The 16,626-nt window shown below is 37.1% G+C and overlaps 1 protein-coding gene and 1 long non-coding RNA gene across 5 annotated transcripts; both read right to left on the bottom strand.

The window, feature by feature from the left end:
• Positions 1 to 433: 433 nt before the first annotated feature.
• LOC306887409 lies at positions 434 to 5,985 on the bottom strand. Its single transcript, XR_013785678.1, has 3 exons — positions 4,901 to 5,985; positions 1,820 to 3,568; positions 434 to 609 (listed from the first exon to the last, which is right to left on the bottom strand). It is a non-coding gene; the product is annotated as an uncharacterized lncRNA (long non-coding RNA).
• A 1,255-nt stretch (positions 5,986 to 7,240) lies between these two features.
• Positions 7,241 to 15,570, bottom strand: LOC306887634 (FAD synthase). 4 transcript variants are annotated; one of them, XR_013785692.1, is made up of 9 exons: positions 15,071 to 15,570; positions 12,958 to 13,107; positions 12,007 to 12,766; positions 11,729 to 11,876; positions 9,958 to 10,056; positions 9,225 to 9,414; positions 7,868 to 8,019; positions 7,679 to 7,752; positions 7,241 to 7,589 (listed from the first exon to the last, which is right to left on the bottom strand). XR_013785692.1 is itself a non-coding variant. In XM_079445530.1 (8 exons), exons 1-8 carry the CDS (start codon positions 15,371 to 15,373, stop codon positions 7,454 to 7,456), a joined length of 1,860 nt encoding a protein of 619 aa, XP_079301656.1. In that variant the 5' UTR covers positions 15,374 to 15,562; the 3' UTR covers positions 7,241 to 7,453. The 4 variants fall into 4 exon arrangements, 3 of the variants coding, with proteins under 3 accessions (XP_079301656.1, XP_079301657.1, XP_079301658.1); XM_079445530.1 differs by lacking the exon at positions 7,868 to 8,019 and having other exon boundaries at positions 15,071 to 15,562; XM_079445531.1 differs by lacking the exon at positions 7,868 to 8,019 and having other exon boundaries at positions 12,958 to 13,175; positions 15,071 to 15,175.
• Positions 15,571 to 16,626: the final 1,056 nt, after the last annotated feature.

The raw sequence follows: 16,626 nt of genomic DNA, 5'->3' as shown, positions 1-16,626 counted from the left end.
TTCCGCACGGAGCCGCAGAAGTTCATGTGGAGTGTCACAAAAAAAGAGGTGTGCAGTGTTATGAGCCGCCATGAACTCCTCACTGAAACAAAAAAACACTTCCAACTGAACCAAGAAATTACTAAAGTCTGTGTGTAACTATATAGATCTGCAACTATAAATAACGTTTGTTAATTTGGACATTACAGTTCTATATTAATTGTCTAAGCGGTGATTGTGAATGCCACATATGTACACCCTGTGTGTTCCAGACTGACACTTGTTGCCGTGATTGACAAATTATAGGATTTGCTTCTGGATTTATTTTTCATTTTTATACTTTTGAGCTGCTTTGTTCATTCGCTTTACAACAACCATTCATTTAAGCTACTTGTACTGGCTTTGGCCACGCCTTACTTAGCAAACCGAAACTGGATATGTAAAGTCACGCGATATGACGCGCGAGAACAAACGCGACTTGAGCACGCGTTTACCACAGTAAAAACACAGTAATCAAAACAATGTTTCATAGCAACGACAACCGCGCTACAATCTTATGAGAACAGAAAACAAAACGCTTACAAACTGCTGTCCTCTTTTGCTGCTTCTAACAAGTGCTTTTTAAAAAATCTAGCATACCTATTTTTATACTATATCTATTTTTATTATAGATATACTTGGTATAAACATCAAGTAAAGAGTACAGAAAATGCTTTTCAGTTTTTTTATTGCTATGAATGTTCTATTCACAATCCTATTGGAGCCAATAACTGTTAGGACCGTAAACACAATCTTCTGAGTGAAATTTGGTACTGTGGAAATGTGATGGACTGCACAAGAACTGTAGTAACATTTACAATACATTTTCAAAAAGTGATATTATACTGAATGAAATGCAATGGATAATTATTTACAACATTAAAGGGTAGAGCTTGATGGAGACATTCTCTTATCGCTAAATAACTTAACTGAAGACCACACAACACAAGATTAAACACTAAACAGTAACAGAAAAATTATACAAAATGATACAGATATCTAGAGAGACATACTTGTTTTGCCAGTTCTTGCTATGAGATGTTTCCTCACTCTTCCACCAAGGCTCTTTCAACTGGCGGACACATGGTTACACATGGTTTGCAACTACAAGGACAGTCAGCTCAGCTGTCCTTCCGGTCTCCTTGTTGTGCTGTCTTAAGCCTGGAATACACTGCACAATTCTTGGCCTGATTTTCCACTGATTTACAGTCTGGAGAAATTGATGCTATAGTTGCTGAAAGTCAGAGCCAGTCTGCAGATTAGAGATGACAGATTCCATAGAAAATTGATGGTCACAGACTGATTTTTTAGCTTCAGACTCTGATTACACCTAGTTGGAACCATAGATCTATGGCTATGGTCATAGATACATCTATGGTTGGAACGTGTTTGATATTTTCAGCCAATTTTAGAATACATCGTTTTCATTTGTCAATCGTTTCCTAGCAACAAGGTGCACGTTTCTGCATGAGTTGGTTGTGATCGGAATGAATTCAAAGTCTTGTAGTGTATGATGGCCAGTTTTCCTCTGTCTACAAAGGAATTTACAAAGTCAGTAAGTGTATGATGCCTAGTGTTTTAAAAATCTGTTCAGATTTTAAATACCGCGTAGTGTATTCCAGCCTTTAGGCATCTTACATTACACACATAGTCCCTACTGCAGGACTATGACACATCCACTTTACTCTCCTAAGTTGTTTGGTATTTCAGCTTTTATAAGCTTGTTTAATTAGGTAGAGCATTTTCAGTTTTAATCACATAGTCATCTCCATCCTAACAATCTATCCCGTTTACAGAAAACATCTTCTGATGCACGACCTTAGACACATCATCAGTGTTGTTTCCAGGAATCACTGGGTGTTTTGGGTCTTACAACAGACACCCTCGTCCTGGCGACCCGACTGAGGCTGAGCAGACCCCGGCCTGTGTCCAAGTGGCATTCTACTGCCCCCACTGCTCTCCCCTCTTCAACCAGAGCCATCTGAAATCTTTTTCTGCTGCCTCCACATTTGCCTATGGCTCTTCTTCAGTTAGCACCTGTTATGCCCAGCGTACCGTAGGCCTTGCTCAGGGAGTGGCTGACAAATCCCCTGCTGCCCACCTCTACGGCCTACTTCATTTTCTCCAAACCCGGCCTACTTTTGGTGAAAGAGCAATTCCTGATTTGAAATTAAAATTGTTTATTTTTTTCTTTAGAATGACATATTTGTCAGCATTCATGTAGATTGTAATGCATTTTCTATGATGGCATACATCAACCACAGATTCTTCCAAATCTTTCTTTAGGTTACAGGCTAGGTGTTTCAGAGCCATTGTCAAAAGAGTCGGTGTAAGTGGGCAGCCTTTTCTAAGCTCTTTATATTGGTCAGTGTTTGGAAGAAGGTTTTCCACAATCCTGAAGTCACGAGGGGGTGATGGATGGATGTGCTTCAGGGATTTCAAAGCTTGTTTTAAAAAATCCCTTTTGATTTTTTCAGGCGTCCTGCAAAGACGAACAACAACAAAAAGTTTGTAACTCCTTTTCATTGGTTTACTTTTGAATGAGGGCTGAAGAAATTTTTCCAGTCGCCTGACAAGTATAGTGGCAAGTATCATGTAATCTGCTCTAAAGTGGTGCCTTCCGTTTTCTATCACGCTGTCAGTGAAGCCCTTTGGAATTCCTTCTGTAACCAATTGGTTAAAAAGCTCTTTAAGTTCTTGTGATTTTTGCTCTTTGTTAATCTTAAAGGTTTCCATATTGTCCCCAAGTGGGGTTTGATATTCTACAAGAGACATTAAAGCTTTCAAAACTTCACCTTCACGATTTCACCTGCTCTCCTCTTATAAGGCCTCTTTCGGAAGACCATATTTTTGAGGCTACTAGAACAAGCTATCTGGTCTTTTGAGTGAACGGTTGTAGTGTACTCTGGTTTTGGCCAACACACACTCAGAACTACAGGGAGGTGATCTGAAATATCCATTTGAACTTGGCAGATTTCACAGCTCTCAGCAAGCCACACATCATTTCGTGGCATGAAAAACATATCTAGTCTTGATGCACCCATCTTTTTTTTCTTCTGATTTGATGTTTTTTGTTTTTTTTGTTTGGATGGTTTCCATGGAAGACGAGTAAATGAATCTCTCTTACAACAATTCTTAAGTCCCCAGATGTCTACTAGCATTAAAAACGAGATGAATTCCTCCAGATACGGTCTAAGGGGCTCTGCATGTCCAGTTGGATACTCCCGATCAAGATCTGTGTTTAGAACTGTATTGAAATCCCCTGCAACTATCAAGACACCTCTGGCAGTCTGACGAAGATATTCAGAAAGACACTGCAAGACCTTGTGTTCTTTTGCATGGTTATATACATTCACTAGAGTGCACCATTTACCGTATAATTTGCAGATAAGTACAATGTAGCTGCCTGTGGGTTCTATATCATGTTTTATGTGCACAAAAGACAATTCATTTTTTATCAGTATTGCAACACCTTTGCTACGTGGATGATGAACACTGTAAAATGATTTCCAACCACCAAAGTCTTTAACATGGCTAACATTATTGATACCTACAGTTGTGTTCAAAATAATAGCAGTCCAACACGACTAACCAGATCAATCACTGTTTTTGGTATAAATCATATTATTACATGGCAAATAATTTACTAGTAGGTGTAGTAGACTCAGAGAAACCAACAGACCCAACGTTCATGATATGAATGCTCCTGAGTCTGTGTAATTGAATAATTAAGTGAAAGGGGCGTGTTCAAAACTATAGCAGTGTGGAGTTCAATCAGTGAGGTCATTCATTATGTGAAGAAACAGGTGTAATTCAGGTGGCCCTTATTTAAGGATGAAGCCAGCACATTTTGTACATCCAATTCTCTCTGAAAACCTGAGAACGATGGGTCGTGCCAGACATTGTTCAGAAGAACAGCGTGCTTTAATTAAAGCGTTGATTAGAGAGGGGAAAACAAAGAAGTGCAGAAAATGATAGGCTGCTCAGCTAAAATGATCTCCAATGCTTTAAAGTGGAAAGCCAAACAAGAGAGACGTGGAAGAAAACGGAAGACTACCATTCGAATGGATCGAACAATAGCCAGAATGGCAAAGACTCAGCCAACGATCAGCTCCAGGGAGATCAGAGATGGTCTGAAGTTACCTGTGAGTACTGTGACAATTAGAAGACGCTTGTGTGAGGCTAATCTATCGGCAAGAAGCCCCCGCAAAGTCCCACTGTTAAAAAAAAGACATGTGCTGAAGAGGATACAATTTGCGAGGAAAAATTGTAGGAAAGAGGAAATGCCCTTGAAATGGGTGTTTCAACAAGACAACGACCCCAAACACACCAGTAAGCGAGCAGCATCTTGGTTCCAGACCAACAAAATTAAGGTTATGGAGTGGCCAGCCCAATCCCCGGACCTTAATCCAATAGAAAACTTGTGGGGTGACATCAAAAATGCTGTTTCTGAGGCAAAACCAAGAAATGCAGAGGAATTGTGGAAGGTTGTCAAATCATCCTGGGCTGGAATACCTGTTTACAGGTGCCAGAAGTTGGTTGACTCCATGCAGCCCAGATGTGAAGCAGTTCTCAAAAACAGTGGTTATACAACTAAATATTAGTTTAGTGATTCACAGGAATGCTAAATCTTAACGTTTTTTCAGTTTGAGTAAATATTTGAGTTTGTAATGAAAAATGCAGACACTGCTATTTTTTTGAACAGCCCAATACCATTTTTTTTCTTCATTTTCTGTAAAGTAATTAAAATATTGATAGTTTTTCTTCATGTTTTGATGTAAAATATAATGTGCAGTGTTCCCAATGAATGGAAATAAAAAAGTATTATAAGGATTTTGAGCTTTACTCACGTTTTAAAAAACACTGCTATTATTTTGAACACAACTGTATATGTGTCTCTTGAAGAAACGCAACAGATGCTTGTAGTTCATTCAGCCTTTGAACAATCTTGGTTTTTTTCTGTTCTAGATCAGTGTCTCTAATTCCACAAGTGTTCCATGTGACGAGTTTCAAGGTTTCAGCCATAGTCTCTAAATGAAAACAAAAACAAACAAACAAGATTACAGTTAGAACATATTTTCATATATAAAAATCACAAGTTTCATTATTTGTAAGACAATCCAGAAGAGTAAAAGTTTCATAAAAATATATAAAAGGTTTTCAAGCTGAAGTTGAAAGCAGCTCCAACTATCAAGATACCACTGGTAGCCTGAAAAGATATTGTTTAAAGTTTTTAATGATTTAGACAATATGATGAATGTTTTTTCCCTTTTCTGGTGTGAGAAAATTCAAAATGATTTGATCAGTTCCAAGCACTCACATCACAGTTAACTGTGGAATATTTAAAACTCACGAAAGCGTGAAATTTATGATGTCTAAAGTTCAAAATAAACCCTCTTAGATGCCAAAAACAAACAACAAAATGTGCAATAATGTCACTTATTTATTAATAAGCAATAATCAACAAAATCTGCAAGTAACATTGAATCAAACATGAAATTTTGAAGTAAAAAGACAGAAATCGTATTTACTTGTAAAACATACTCCGATCATATTCATTTTATTTCCTTAATTTACAATAATCATTTTTGAGTCTAATCTACAGATTGAGTCGACTATTGCAAAAATTACCCACAAAATTTAAATGAACAGTCAAATACTGCTCTTGAATCTACTTTTAAATTCCGAGTACAATATCTACACATAGACACAATATAAAACAATATAAAATAAATCAAACTCACCTTTCTGATGTTGGGTGGTGGTGAGAAACTCGAGATTATTTTGAAGTATATATGGTAGTTGATGACAAGAGTGAGTGATGATTCAGCCTTTCATATTAGTATTGTAGAAAATAAGTTGCCACTCCTTAAGTAAAGCCACATGAGTCATGTTGGAATGAAGCATGAATTAAATATTTAAGCATTCTGAAATATGACCCCAATAAAGTGAAAAGATGTGACATTTTGTACTTTGCATGAGTATTTGTGGACACCCACCCATTCATAAAAGGTATAGCTATTCCTGTAATTCAAGTAATGAAAACAAACAGAGATTGATAGAGAGAAAATAACTGATTCAAAATAAGAACAAAGTATAACATCAGGCTTGATTTTCTCTAACTAAAACCTATTCAACCTTTGCACTTCTAGTATGTGCGCTTATAAGCGTGAGACAGCGCTGTAGAATGTTATCGTAATACATTTATTACAGTTGTAACAGAGCAATTGCAATCTCTTTTAAACTGTAATTACGATATACAATTGTGATGTTTAACTTGTAACAGTTGTAATAAAATGGATGTGAGTGCGTTTTAGTCACATGTACTATATTATATATTATATTCAAGTCAAGTCACCTTTATTTATATAGCGCTTTTAACAATATCGTGTCAAAGCAACTTCCCAATATCAAAATAGGAAAATAGTGTCAATAATGTAAAATGACAAGATTAAACACTCAATTTTCAGTTAAAGGCATTTCATTATTTAATTCAGTGATGTCATAATCTCCAAAACTCCATCAGTGACAAACTGGAGAAAAAAACCTTGGGAGAAACCAGGCTCATTGAACCAGCAGTTCAAGTCCAACTGCAGCAAAGTCAGATTGTGTGAAAGACTCATCTGGTTCCCGAGGTCTTCACTGAGGATTTGTCTCTGGGGCTCATCGAGGTGTGATTTCCGCTGACCTTCAGGGATGTAGAGGTCATTTCTAGGTGCTGATCTGGATTCAGACTGGATCCGGGTGGCTGCAGCGACCATCTGATCATCACAAGATGATGTAACAGCCGCGCGTCCGTAAGCGAGTCGCTTTATTAGAATACACCGCATCGAATCCCGTTGTCAGACCGCTGACAGATTTCCAGATGGGGGTGATCGATAGTGTTGGATTAAATCTAGAATGGATATAGAGTAATTTATTGTAATCACCATTTTAAATGTACAACGTGACAACATCGCACCCGTGAGGTCGGAAACCGCCATTGCATTTCATTAACTGGGCGTCAGTGAACGATCTCCAGACATCAACATGCTTGTTTGCATGAACTGAAGCAATACGTAATTTACAAGTAACTTAAAATATAATTATTTTAACTAGCTTGTTTTTTTTATCTAAAGTAAAAACTTGGCAGTTGCTGCCACGAATTTGCTAAAACGCACGCAATACTTTTCTCAAAGATACAATATGACCAAAATTGATATGAAAATGAACAAGATATTTTGATACGGTTTTATTATAAATCCTAAATACAGCATATAATGACATTTCTAACTTTTCTACACACACTCCAGTACACAAAGTACAGATTTAGTCTAAGATCTGTTTCTAATATTTCAGATTCAGTTCATCTTCAAAATGTTCTCAGCTGCAGGTCATCCATTGGTCTTTAAAAAAAAAAAAAAAAAGCGAGAGATTAAGATGTCTAAGAAGTCAGTCATGCCCTTGAGTTGCGTTCCTCCTCCTCATTTTCCAGCTTGTAGGCAGGTTTGTAGCGAGTCACACCTCTCTCGTCCACCACTTTAAGAGATGGATTCCTGCATGTGTTATCCATACTGCCTAAAGAAGTGTATCTATGAGGAAGAGTGATAAGAGCTTAAGCAAACCATGAGGATAATCTAATCTGAATAGTAAACGCCAGTTGTGAAAAGCAGCATCTCACCCTTTGTCATACAGAATACAGTAGGGCACATATAAAGTTCTGAGGAAAGACCAGATGTCATGATATGTCCATTCCTACAGAAAGGGAAAGAGATGGTTGATATGAAACAAACAATCAAAAGTAACATGGAACCGGGGACATTTGTAATTCTGAGAACATGCTGTACTGCCGTGTCTTTTACATAAGCACCAGTGATTGGGATGATGGAGTTGCTGCGTAATGATCTTGGAGAGCTTCATTCATCATCATTCACCATCTCTTGGCTGTTTCTGCTGCCAGCTTACATGAGAGTGAGTGGGAGACATGACAGTGATTCACTGACTGTGGAGTCAGTTTAGACACTATAGGAAAGGTGGGAAGATGGGTGAAAACCTTTCAGTTTTTTGTTTTTTTTGGCCTGTTTGTCTCTGGGATTATACATGTGTACATAACACAATTGTAGTATTAAATATACAATAAAATTTAGAACCAAGTTAATTAAAAAAAAAATATTAGGGTTGGATAGACAGATTTGATTCAATTTTGATTCACAAGCTCATCGATTCAATTAACATTCCAATTTGATTCAATTCAATTGCTGTAAACTACACAGGGATCTCTTTCAATTGGTATATTACTATAAAATTTAAGGTTAAAATAAACAGTACCGAATTCAATTTCTAGGTTTTATTTTTAGATATATTAATTAACACTCAAATAAAAATAAAGTTACATAACTACATCATTCAGAATGAATTTGGCAAATCCGATCGTAGTTTCATTTCAGATTGTAAGAGGTGGTTTAAACCTTTTCTAATCTGTCCTATACGGCATGTATACACTTGACTGGATTGAAAACAGAAACTGGAAAGTTGTGCAATGATGCAGAAATGCCGTAATGACACATGGACACACAGAACGAGCTGTTGTTGTTGAATTATAAGTGTCAGTAATGAGATCACAAGTCAATCATGAATCATAAGTGCCAGTCTAAATTTTTTTTTTTTTTACTCCTTGTCTGAAGTGGTGCAGTACAGTAATGCTGTGTCTTGTCTTGGGCACAGAAAGGGCTTTACTGCTAGATAACTATGAGCAGTGCAGTACAAAATTTCATGTGTACATAACATGTGTCATCTCCCAAAATATATAAATATTACATCTGCTATTTAAAACAAAGAAAAGAAGCAGGAGGGTGGCCTGTTTAAAATCCAATTTAAATCTTGTGACATATAAACACACAAAGAAACCCAATCACTTTTATCGCTCAAGTAAACACTATGTTCAGATTCATCAATCTGAATTATTTCATTCTGAATTGAACAAAATCTGTCAATGTAATCGTAGCTAGTGATTGAATGACATTAGTAAGTTGTACGGTTTCTGTCAGCATAGCATCTGATGTTCATTCATGTTTATTTTGCGCATTAATTTGTAAACTTGTACAGAAGACAAGTTTTTTTTTTTTTTTTAAATCTAACATTACCATTCAGAAGTTCAAAGTCAGTCAAATAAATGTAACAAATGTTAAAACATTAAGCAGCACAAATATATATTCTTTCCCCCTCACCAGCAGTGGGTTGACCCTCATGTATTCAGGCCAGCCCGGGTCTGTGGGACAGAGGGGTGTCAGTGTGTGTGAGTAAGGGTCGGTCCGTCTCGTTCCCATCAGAACCGCCTGTAAATCTGGCCTCCTTTCCCGGACCTCATGCAGAGCCTGCCGAATACTGCCCTCCACCGAGAACAGCTCCAGGTCATATCTATAGAAGAGAGAGGAAGAGATGTGCCAAATAATTACACCTATGGAGCTTTGATGGACACGATGAATTCACGATGAATTAATAAGGCCTGGATCCATGTTCAACTCATCACGGTTAAGGAACAGACTGCAGCTGGTTTGGTGAAGGCTGTTACAGCTTACAGATGGCACATCTCCCTTGAAAGTCTTACTCAAGTGATTTGGTTAAGACATTTCACTTACTAACTGGTGCCAGATCCCATATCATATGTGGGTAAACAAGCAGGACTGGTGATTCTAACATTAGTGATTCTAACATTAGTAAAACTGCTCAAAGCATGTCTGGAAAACTTCACAATTCTGAAATGTTGTCAAAATAATTGTCTGAATCAGACATGACTAAATCATATGTTTACATATGCTGGCTTCTGATGCAGGCAAAAAGTTCTGGGAGAAATGCCAGAGGTTCCAGTCTGTGAGTTACATACTCAGGAGAAAAGGATTTTTGTTATCTCCTACTTTAAATCACTGCAGTACCTGTTTTTTTTAAGGCAACTTGTCTTACCTTTTGATTGTATCCTGCAAAAACCTCTCCATTTCTGGAAAAGGAGAGACAATTCGAATGTATAGAGCTTTTAATCTGTCTCTACTATCTGGATACCGCCTGAGAGAGAGAGAGAGATTTGGATGTATATGAAACTTTACAAGTCTATGCATGCTGTTTCTTTAAAGACAATTGCCTATTAAAAATGGACATTAAATTCAATCACAGCATTTCTAAATAGTGCCCCAAAGAGTATTTGGACCCTTAAGCCACACTCAACATATACATTTTCTGCATACATAGAAAATAGCAACTCGCATGACATTTGCAAACAAATGATGCGGACTTAAAACAACTTTTTCTGAGCCATTTTTAAGCATTAAGGTCTTAAGGTGATCATTAGTGGATGTATAAATTAAAATCAGTTCTCAAGTTCACACAGGTGTCCTAGCGGAATAGAAAAACTCCATCTACATTTCTCATGCAACTTCAAAATTGTCCGACATTTTTTTTTTTGTAAAGGGTATTTGACTTTCTTTGCACGTTCGCTTTGTAAACACTGGGTCTGTACTTCTGTCTACATCGCACGTAACCTTTCCAACAATTACGTAATGTGTGAGGTCAGGCTGGTGCAAGACGAGCATTTGTGGTCAAAAAGTATATACATTTTTATTGTTTTAAGAAAATGACTGATAATTTTGTTAGATAAGACCCTTATTCCTCGACTGGGATTGTGTAGAGCCCTTTGAAGCTCCACTGAATCTGCAATTTGGAACTTAAGCCCATTGGCTCCCATTGAAGTCCACTATATAGAGAAAAATCCAGGTATGGTTTCCTCAAAAAACTTAATTTCTGTAATTGTGACTGAAGACAGAAAGACATGAACATCTTGGATGACATGGGTGTGAGTAAATTGAGAGGAAATTTTTATTCTGGAAGTGAAATTGTCCTTTAACAATGTGTGATGTGAGAAGATACACTAGCGTTTGACAACCAGAAAGTTTTCAAATACTTTAATTTCAAATAATACATCTTATTTTATCACTTAAAACAAACATTTATTTCTGTAATATTTTTGGAAGCTATGCTTGTGCCGTCTTAAAGGGAAAGTTCATTTCCTCATCTTTATATCATTCCAAACATGATTTGACTTCTTCTGTGGCACATAAAAGCATTTATTTTGAAAAATGTCTATTTGTTGTGCGATCAATTAAAGTCAGGTTGTTTTAGTGGAACCCATGAGGGAAAAGGTTATTTTGCATTCAACAAAATAAAGAAAGTCATACAGGTTTGTAACAACAGAAGGATGATAAATTTTAATTTGAGTAAACTATACTTTTAAAACAAATGCCATTTGTTTTGATATCTTATCATTTATTAAAGACATTAAATACATATGTTAATGTTTATTAATAACACTGTTATATTTATGTTGGCAACCAAAGAGTAGCTGGTAGTCATCGACTTCCATTATTTTACTCCATACTTTAGAAGTCAATGGATACCAACAACTGTTTGGTTACCAACATTCTTATGTTCAACAGAAGAAAAAAACTGGAATAACTAGAGGGTAAGTAAATGATAAAAGAATTTTCATTTTTGTGTGAGCTATACCTTGAAGTGTGCTTAATACATTGAGGTCACTGTGTATTGAGGGGACATGTAATGTCTAAAAATAAAAAAACAAAAAACAAAAGGGGGATACTATGCAAAATTTTGCCAACTGTAATTTAATTTGGTCCATATGCTCTCTTTTCTGTCATGACCTTGTCTTTAGTTTAGACTTTCTTACCGTTCCAGAGCAGCATAATATAAATGCAGTAGAGCTGTGCAGTCCTTGCCACCATTGAAGCCAACACAGATTTCATTAGTCGAGTATTTCTCCAGCGCCATCTCAATGGTCCCCAATGCTGCAGCTACTTTCTTCCCCAGCACTGTCTCTGTGAGATATTTGGTACACGTTTAACAAGGTTACTCTCAACTGATTTAAACAGATTTAAACTGGTCAAGATCAAATACATGTAACTGACACCAACAACCACACTCAAATATGGTTAAAAAGAAGCTCACCGCTTTTCGAGAGCACATACACCTCTTCAGCTGCGACTGACACTGGGTCAGTGACAAGAGGAACCACAGATCCTTCGGGCAGCTCTTCTATTAGTTGAGTTCTTGCTCGTTCCACCTCTTCCGAGCTATCAGAGTCCAAAACCAATCGGACACGATGATAATTACTAAGCCAGTCTGGGTAAGAGCCCAGAGAGACACGCTTTCCCCAACCTGCCTGCAGTTTAGTTAGACACTGGGCAATATCAGTCTCATCCGTATTCACAAACACCTCACGGGTGTGAAAGGTGGCACCAGAACCTGAAAACAGATGGGTAAGGCCATTGAAAGACTTCTCCAGCAGAGATGGGATGCCGGGAAATATGTATACGTTGTGAACACTGACTAGTGGAAAGCGAATTCGCTGGCCTGTCTGAGGGTCTATGCCAAAATTGAGTTTGGCAGAAATGGGAACCATGGCAAGCTTCATTTGAGCACTGTCGGTAGTGACCGGGCAAAATAAACCCTCTACTAGCTTTGTCAGTTCAGGGTGAGCATGCAGACCTTCGCCAAATGCCATAGCGACACTCTCAAAAGTGACATCGTCATGGGTTGGACCGATGCCACCAGATGTAATGAGGTGAGTAACGGAGGAGGAAAGCTGTGCCACTTCTTTAGAAATGACTTCCTGGATGTCAGGCACCACAGTGATTCGCTCTACGGTGACGCCAAGCTTGCGAAGTCCCCGGCACAAGAAGGCACTATTAGTGTCAACAGTGTGGCCCTGCAATGTAAGAATATAAACCAAAAGTTTTTAAAATATAGCTTTCTAATGACTCTAGAAGAGATAATTAACTGTGCCAAAGTGGAAACCTTGCATGTGTCAATGGTTGGAAAACAGGTATACAGAAAAATAACAGCATATACAAGAGAAAGTGTTAACTGTCACTATAATCAACAGCTATTGTAAATTACCTTGAGGATCTCATCTCCTATGATGAGAATAGCTGCTGTGACAGCACCATCTTTCTGCGTGGAGGATGCATTGCAGTTCTGAGCCATTGGGATGATTTGGGCTCCAATTTGCTGAACCCTCTCTACTCTGCTAATCTGAGGCAAAGCCTGCTGCATTCAGCCGAAAATCATGACACAGATGGCAAAGAAAGAAAAAGGAAGAGACAGGTGAAGAGGGTCTGTTGGAAACAAGCACAAAAGACTGAGCAATAAAACTAGTCTTTATTTGACTTTTAAATCATATACATATATATATATATATAAAAAGTTTATTTTTAAGACTGAATATCAAACATACCAAAAATGTGGATACAAATCAAAATTGATCTAGCTCTATAATCTTCAATAGATATTTAAACGTGGAACCAAAAGATACCTTTCATTTTAAAACAATTAAAAGAATTCAGGACTCCATGGTTGATCCAATGAAACCAAAATTGTGATATGACTGATATGAATTTTATAGGAATATGAATTCTGATATGAATTTAATTAAATAAATATAAACTCTGAATGTTTCAGGGTTTCGCACTGCACGGTGTTCATTTACACACAAGCAGCTCATGATCCTGTGTCTCCAGGGTCTTGATTCAAGGTAAATGCTGCTCCAAACAATCTCATCTCTGAATTTTTGGATCATAACATGCATTTAAAACCGCAGCATGCACCATACAACTTTGCAAACTTGCAATGAGAAGCGCTTCTAAACAGGCAGAGGCTTTAAGAAAGGCTTTAAGGCTCTCTGTAGTTGTCTGTAAAACGTTTGAAAATGAATAAATTAAGACCATAAATATTAATGTTGCAGTTTTACAGCTGATGTAAAATAAAATTATTTTTCTTAAATACTCAATTTGCTTATTTCTAGTGAAATACTGCCACATTAATATTTCTCATTTGCTTAATACTTGGTGTTATATATAGTTATAATATATATATATATATATATATATATATATATATATATATATATATATATATATATATATATATATATATCTCGAGCAAGATAATATATTAACGGTTAAAAGTCAACAGAAGATAAATCATTTATTGCGAAGTTTTAAAAGTCTTGAAAATAATTCTAAAATAGTTAAGGTGGTTTACAAATAAACAAAGTACGCGCCAGAACAAACTTTAATAACATTCGTGTTGTTGCATAATTATCTGTTCTAACAAAAACAGCTGGATATTTATATGTAAAACACGTTTGTTAGCTAAATAGTTTGCTTCCCTTAAGTTACCTGGAAGGCACGTAACTGAATCCTGGGTTTAGTCCAGATTTCGTGGCCAACTAACTGTAAATGTTATCCAATGAAGCTCATTCAAGAACAATCCAGGCAAATCAATAATTACATGACATCTGGTCAAACTGTACAGTCACCAAGATCTCAAGGTAAAGTCCCGAGTGCTCCGCATGCTTGCGTCGTGAAAGCTAGAAGCAAACATTGATACTAGCTAATGCAAACGCGTCGCATGCATAATATAGATTCGGGATGCTACTTTTTAAAAGCTGTACTTGATTTATTATTATTAACTACCCTTATTACGCCAATTACATGTCAGTAAGAAAATACATGGTTGCACTCCTTCGATCACGTGACGTCTCTTGGCCAATCGATGCAATACTTCCTTAATAAACTAACCAATCAGCGTAAAGAGGGCGGGAACTTCCTCGGGAAGTGAAAGCAGATCTTTACAAAATGTATAGGTTGAGTCCATCTAAATTGTAAATTACATTTAATTGTCCCTTAGAACAATTACTAAACGATTTACGTAAAATCAGCTTCATTTTCTTTTGCAGTTAGTCATATGACCACTTAAAAGCAGCTTTGACAAACACACAAAAAACATATTTCTGACTTAAATTTGTTTTTAATGCAATTTTAATAGGGCGCTATAGATTTACTTCGGACCGCACACTAAATACATTGCAGTGCTGCTGGAAATTAATAATGCAGCACCGGTTTCATCTCTGTAACTTTTTTTTTAAACACTTAACGTAGGTCGAGCCCTCTGAGATCCTTATGTCCATAGGAAATCATGCGATTATGGTACATTTCTATTCCACACCTACCTCAGTTCCTTCTTGTACAAACAACTTAGGTACAGCTGTTGAATTCAAGCGTCTTTTATTTCCTTTGGCTACACTGAAATCAGATGGTGAAAAATGTTGGCTGCACACCCTCAATCCACGGATAGACTGAACTGGTGATCCGGTATCTCGATGAAGGGCGATCAGCCACAGTTTCAGTCTTTCTGAATCGTGCAGGGGCAATGTGTGAAAAGTCAAACTTTCCTCTTGCACTGATGCCCACTGACGGAGTCTCACAGATTTCTCTTGGTTGAAGCATCCAGGAAAAGCACACACGCGCACCATTTTGAAAAAATCCACCGCCACGAGAAACCAATAAAGTTTGCGTGCACTTTCTTCTGTGTTGTGAATAGAGCTGTTCAGCTTGTAGTCCTCAACTCAATCCCGGAAGAGAACTAGCAGATTCAAACCATGGGTTCCCTGGTGATGGGCGCATTCGTGAAGCTTTAGAACCTTTGAGAATCATTCGAACGTTTCAACCCGCCACGTGATGTCAATTAATGAGCCTTCGTTACGACATAACTGTTTAAAAACGTTTTAAGATTTCAATGACACATTTGTATTAGTCTTTTATTGACCTGGTTAACCAAGCTCCCCATAAAACAAACGAAACAAGCCCTACAATTTAATAAATTTATACATATAACACAAACACTTCATCTGTAATGCTGTTAAATAATTTGTTAATTGCATACCTCGGAAATAATTTTGTTAATTGCAAAATTAATTTATGCATGTTTGGGTTGAGTTTTTGTTGCATTTACACAGTTTTGAGCAGCAGGGGTCGCCAGCGTGTGGCGTTTCGAGCGCTTCAGTGGGTATCATGATATATCTTATTCATGGTTCGAATCTTTTGAAATGGTTGAACATATTCAGTCACTGATTTGTTTAGAGGCCCTTTCTGCAGGTTATATCAGTTGGATGGCGGCTTGAGGGTGACTTATTTGATGTTATGAATCAGTCTTTATGATATTATTCATATCAGCTATTTCTTAAAACACAGAAACAGGGCTTATTATAATTTGCTTCCAAAAAGAGCATTTGAGCATCACATACATTTCATAGTAACTAACAGACTGTAGTTCCTAAGCAAAATACGCAGATTTATAATTTTCTCAATTTTGTTAACAGCTGGCCATGATTTATATCAAGCTACATTCAGCTAAACTTTAGCATTATTCCAACAGTCTCCATTATTCAAATACCCTACTGTATTTTTGTATTTAACGCATATTGAATTTATGTATTGCACAATATAGTGCAGACCCCTGCAGTAGGCTAGTACTGCACATGCACACCCCCTGTTGAAGACCACTGACCTAGTTAATTCAGTTTCAGTTCTTGAAGAAAAGTGCTACTGTGAATATTCTTCAGATTGAAAACACAATGTGCTTGTTCCTTCAGATTTAACCAATGAAATGGGTTAAATCTGAGTGAAAGTCCACATTCAAATTCTGTTTGTTGGTGCTTAAAGACTTACCATATAGTGTGTAAGGCCTATGGACCACTTTTACAATACATTATTTGTGATTTGACTG

Source organism: Barbus barbus (genome assembly GCF_936440315.1).
Source record: "Barbus barbus genome assembly, chromosome: 21".
Lineage (NCBI taxonomy): Eukaryota > Metazoa > Chordata > Actinopteri > Cypriniformes > Cyprinidae > Barbus > Barbus barbus.
This window is presented reverse-complemented; position numbering and strand designations above follow the sequence as displayed.

Coding starts and splice junctions, on each gene's coding strand:
- LOC306887634 (XM_079445530.1), bottom strand. CDS start 15,373: ATGGTGCGCGTGTGTGCTTTTCCTGGATGCTTCAACCAAGAGAAATCT. Junction 10,057..11,728: donor TATTATGCTGCTCTGGAACG/GTAAGAAAGTCT, acceptor TCTCTCTCTCAG/GCGGTATCCAGATAGTAGAG. Junction 7,590..7,678: donor TGTATTCTGTATGACAAAGG/GTGAGATGCTGC, acceptor TCTTCCTCATAG/ATACACTTCTTTAGGCAGTA.